The sequence below is a fragment of the Xenopus laevis genome, chromosome 7L, assembly GCF_017654675.1.
Source record: "Xenopus laevis strain J_2021 chromosome 7L, Xenopus_laevis_v10.1, whole genome shotgun sequence".
NCBI lineage: Eukaryota > Metazoa > Chordata > Amphibia > Anura > Pipidae > Xenopus > Xenopus laevis.
In genome coordinates, this window is record NC_054383.1 from 95,367,907 (window position 1) to 95,373,226 (window position 5,320).

The window sequence follows — 5,320 nt, forward strand, 5'->3', positions numbered from 1 at the left end:
CAAGACAGCGACATAGATGTGATGCTTGAAGAACAGCAGGAGGGACAGCCATGACAACACATTGAAAATGTTTCCTTTTTATTGTCTCTGGACCTCCCCCCAGCGTGGTCTCTGCCATAGCGTCAAGCAGAGAGGAAACGCTCTTTCGGCTTTGCCACAGAAAAGGCCCTGTAAGGAGCCGGGCTATGGCGGCCTGTACTATTCACAGCAGCTGCTCAATGTCTGAAAGGAAATCCCAGCTCTGCGGCCATTACTAGCACAACAAGCTTCTGCCTCGCTACGTGACTGAGCATCACAAGGGCTCTCCCCGCCGCCCAGCGTCGAGCCAATCGGAGAGGAGGAGCCAGGCAAGGAGGGGGTTGGGCGCATTCCCCGCTTAGTTGATGGGCGTGCTGAGCGCTATAAACCGCTGTGATGTCACGGGGCTGCTTAGTCTTGTTGCTGGGGAATCTATAGTGAGGCTGTGTATTCGGAGCAACTATTTGTGCGCTGTCGCATTATTACCGTGAGCCGTACGGACGGATTGTATTTAGGAGCAACACTATGAGGCTTATTATGGCTCCAGCGCGTGGCACGTTCCTGCTGCTGTGCTGCCTGCACTCCCTGGTAAGCCTGACACTGACTGGCAGCAGCTGCTTTTCTTTGTTCTCGGGGAGCCACGTGAGCTTCCCCCTTTCTCCGCATAGTCGCAATGCTGATCACGTCCTGTGGCCCAGCAGTCAGGGATTGATGGACCTGTATACCCAGCTGCCTCCAGATTAGCCTTCTCTCCCAGACCTTTTGCCTTTGTGATAACTGAGGATTCTGGGAATTGTAGGCTAGCATCAATTGGGGGCCCAAGGTTAAAGGATAGAACTCTGATCTTGTCCTAATGTTGAATAGTTAAGCTGCTCCCCTACATTCTGATGGACATATGGGGTCTCTATTATAGCAGATTCCAGTAACTTGCTGGCAGGCTCTTCCAAGAGGTTCTGTGGCTGCTCTGCCTCCTATTTATACAAGCATTTCTGATTGACCCCATTCTCTCATGTGTGTGATGAATAGGAATAGCTGTATGTGTATGCCCACACCTTCCATTTTCCCATTGCCTTGTATGTACAGGCTGGAAATGCTTCTAAGGTGATGTCACTATTCCTGGAAACTAAACTTGTCTTTTGTCAAGTTTCACTCATCTTTCATAAATCTATAAAGTGGCAGCATATTCTGCAGAACTCTCAATCTCTAGACCCTGGCCTTTCCTTCATAACTCTTCCCCTCTTCTGTTTATTAGATTCCTTTCTGTGCGGCTGATGACGAGGAGGAGGATGACTGCAAAAAACCTGGGTAAGAAGCCATTCTCCCAAAACGCTATTACTTCTGCCTCTGCCATAAACCTTCATCTAACCAATCTCTCTACTATCCTTTTGTAGCTGCTCCCAAGGTACAAGCTGGGTGAACCTCTGGTATGTCTGGTAAGTACACATGAAGGTGATTTTGCATAGATTGGGTACAGGATTATTTAATTGCTGTGGGACCTATAATTAAACATTTAAGTGATAAAAGGCCACTGAAGTTGCTGCAGCATCCAATATACCTTGGTGGAACAAATCCTATTTGATGACTATTTGCATTCCCAGCATTTTCAGATTAAAGGAGTTCTTAGAGCAGATTTAATTTTTTTAAAAGCCCCTTTGTTCAGTCAGCCACCTAATAGCAATTAGTATCAGATGCTCACATCTGCCACCTGCTGGCTGTTTCCTTGTTTACTGGACTGACCCCTGGATTATAGGCCACTGAGTTATTTGCCATGAAATGCTTGTGCAAGAATAAGCCTCCATGCATTGCCAAAATAACTTTAACCAGGCTGGTCACAGGACCTTTTATTTGCCCCTGATTATGCACCCGATAGATTTTTTTATATGTCATTTCTAGGGCACATTAGTTAAAGGAACAGTAACACCAAAGCATTAAAGTAATGAAAATATATAAGTACTGATTACACTGCACTCATACAACTAGTGTGCTGCAGAAACTCTACAATAGTTTATATAATTAAGCTGCTTATTGGCAAGTTAGCCACGGGGGCAGCCATTCAAAGGAGAAAAGGGACAGGATACTCCACAAATAACAGGTAAGCTCTGTAGTATACAATGGGATTCTTCAGAACTTATCTGTGATACATTGTGGATCCTGTGCTTGAATGTCTGCCCCCACAGCAGCTTACTTATGTAAAACAATATTTTATTTAAAGTAAACTCATCAGTTTTACCAGTGCAGGGCAACAGTACATCACATTGTCATTTAAAACTTTCATTTTTTTTGGTATTCCTTTAAGGCATTTGACAAAGCATTACTTTTTCGGTATAAACATCATCTGGTAGGATCTTAATTTCGAGTAATGGTTTTCTGCCGACCCCCCCTCCCCCCCTTTTTTTAAAAATTTATTTATTTTTTTGGCCTCCCTGAGCCCATTATAGATGTATAAAAAAACTGCAATAGTCATACTTCCAAATATATCTTAGCAGAAAATTACTGTTGTCATGTAGACGAGAAAAAAAAAAAGGCATTCCATCTTCATCTGACAAAGTAGCTGCCAGACTGGGTCCTCAACTACCCGATTGGCCCAGGGTGTAGATTGTCAGCAGGAGGCAGCCTAATTGATATATATATATATATATAATATATATATGCATTGGGTTAGTTGCTTTTTAGCAAATCATTGGTTAAACTGTCTAGTTGTTGTTTTTAATGTAGCTGCAGCCAGATCTATGGACCTGAACTGGGGCTGGAACTTAAAACAAGCACATGAAATCCAATATGCCCCCATCGTGCATATGCTGACATGCCATTTAAGTTTAAATATAGGCTTGAGAGGTGCTTGATTATCTTAACAGGTTTAACTGGTAGCATTTACAGCGGCTAGCCTAATGCTCTTTTAAACCAAGCTGTATTTGTGCGATGTCGGGGGATGTTTGTGCCAAACACAGATCATTGCAGCCCGCTGGGCTCCATAGTCATTGAAACAGTAGTCTGATAAAGGTTTGTTTGCGGTGTCTGGGACGAGCCATATAGTAGAGTGAATGTTTGCCTGGGTTTATGGTGCCTGTTAAAGTTGTTCCTCTTTCCAAACAGGCTGATTCTGGTGACTATCTTTTTGCTTCTGCTCTGTGGGACCACAGCAAGTTGCATCAAGTTTTGCTGCAAAAAAAAGAAGCCTCCCGTGCAAACCTTTCAGAATCATCCCTGCGAAGTGACGGTCATTGCTATAGACAACGACAGCACCATTCACAGTACTGTTACCTGTAAGTGCCAGTCTATTTCTGGTGTTGCCCACTGCAGAATATTTATTATATGGTCCATTATAGGGCTTAGCCTTCTGTAGGCGATATAGTAGTTGCAATTACACAAATATCTCGTGCCAAGTAGCTGCAGTGGTTATGCTGAGTTGTCCTTATCCCAAAAACAAATAAGATCCTTTAATTACCATAGACTTCAGGGTAACCACATCCTCTAGTGACTAGATTGTGTAGGCAATTGTAGATATTCTTTCTGTACATTTCATTTTGAATTCATCTCTTCTAAATTACTAATGGGGAGGTTTTTGAGTTGGTGAAAGTTATTAGTGGGGAAGGGTAGAAAAGAATATTTCTAACCAAGTTATTTTGCCCTGAGTTGTACCAGTGCCTGTATCTCCACAAATTATTTTTTTTTTCTTATTCAGCCTACAGCTCTGTGCAGTATCCTCATATGTTCCCATTTGTTGACCCTGATCGAAGTGCAATGTCCCCTCCTGCCTACAGTCTGTATGCCATGGAACTACCGCCAGCTTATGATGAAGCCATAAAATTGGCCAAGACTGGCAATGAAGTTGGCCCCTCTGCTTCAGCCCCGAAACTTGAAGGAATCACTGAGCAAGAGGGGCCAGAAGACGAGCCACATCAAGAGGCTGGGCAGCAAACCTTCTCAAATGTCGCTGAATCGCCACCCTGCTATGAGGAGTCGGAAGCTAGCCAGGGGCAGAGCCAGTCATAGCTAACTATAGATTAGGAACTTGTTCTTCCCAGAGTTTGGCATGTATGACACGGATTATGTTCTGCTGCAGTTGCCAACAGGGGACATTCAGTCTGTTTATAGTCCTATCATCCACATATAAGGCATTAACTCTCTAAATCACACCCTTCTGCTCTGTTTCAATAAGAGGAGGAATTACTACCTCAATCATGGTCAAAGCTTAATTAGTCATTGGCAATAGGTGAGGTCCAACTACTTAGGCCTAAGGTAGAGGAATGCTGGGGCAGACTGTTTCCATAAAAGTCTTGTTGGCTCCCAGTTCTTTACTGAAAACCAAGCTTGAGGTTTGCTGTGGGATATAATAGATTTATTGGTTTGCACAGACCGAGATATATTGCTCCAATTTAGTGTATTATTGCAGAATTATAAAGCCTAGCAGCCTCCTGTGACTTATAAGATTCTGGGAACTGAAGTTGAGTAGTAGCCGGAGTACAACAACGCTACATTTTGCTACAATGTTGTACAGTAGGTCCAGTATTCTTATAAATCGATATGGGTGTTTCAATCGTAAGAGTATACATACATGCTGATGTATTCAGCAGTTGCTTTGGGCTGGTTGAGAGATGGCCGGAGCACTGCAGAAGAATTGGCACCATGTTTGCTTGACATTCCAACTTTATGTAACTTAATAGTTCCTGCCTATGAGTGTCCTCCTTCTTGCAGAAGGATTCTTATTTCTAGCAAATTGCTGGTGTAAATAAAAACTTGTTGCTGCGCAACAAAATATTCTCATTCAGATGTATGTTACGCAATGCTTTGTATATATTTTTTTGAAATTTAAAGAGTATTTCGAGGGCTTAAGGGACAATGGTTTACCCCTGCTGCCACTCAGAGGAGGTGTAAAATAAAGTGTTGAATTATATCCTTTTACTTGCTTAAAGTATGTATGTCTTGTGTGTGTGTGCTGTAATATATATATATATATATTTTTTAATTAAGTTGGTTCAACAAGCCAAATAAAAACCATAATTGCTCAACCTGGCTCTCGTTCTTCTCAATATGAAAGATTGATCAAACTGTCCAAGTCACTATGGGGAAATTTAACTGCTGCCTTATAGCCCCACACTTATACAGTCCGTTATTTGCTTTTTGGGGTCCCCGCAAGAATCCACTTTAAATCCTGCACCAGAGGATATATAAAACATACCCGCGTTCTTTGGAATTTACCTGCCCTTTAAACACCATTACAGGTTTAAGGAGAGCTGGGCACTTGCTTGTCTTATCATGACAAGTCCAATTCACCATCTCTGGTACAGTATCCTTATAAGTA

General features: G+C 42.6%; 1 protein-coding gene across 1 annotated transcript; it reads left to right on the forward strand.

Annotated features, from left to right (window-relative positions):
• Positions 1–450: 450 nt before the first annotated feature.
• On the forward strand, positions 451–5,022 carry tmem52.L (transmembrane protein 52 L homeolog). Its single transcript, NM_001096574.1, is given in 5 exon segments — positions 451–606; positions 1,271–1,323; positions 1,410–1,451; positions 3,112–3,281; positions 3,701–5,022. Coding segments are annotated over 5 exon segments (639 nt in total). The 5' UTR covers positions 451–543; the 3' UTR covers positions 4,012–5,022.
• The last annotated feature ends 298 nt before the right edge of the window (positions 5,023–5,320 follow it).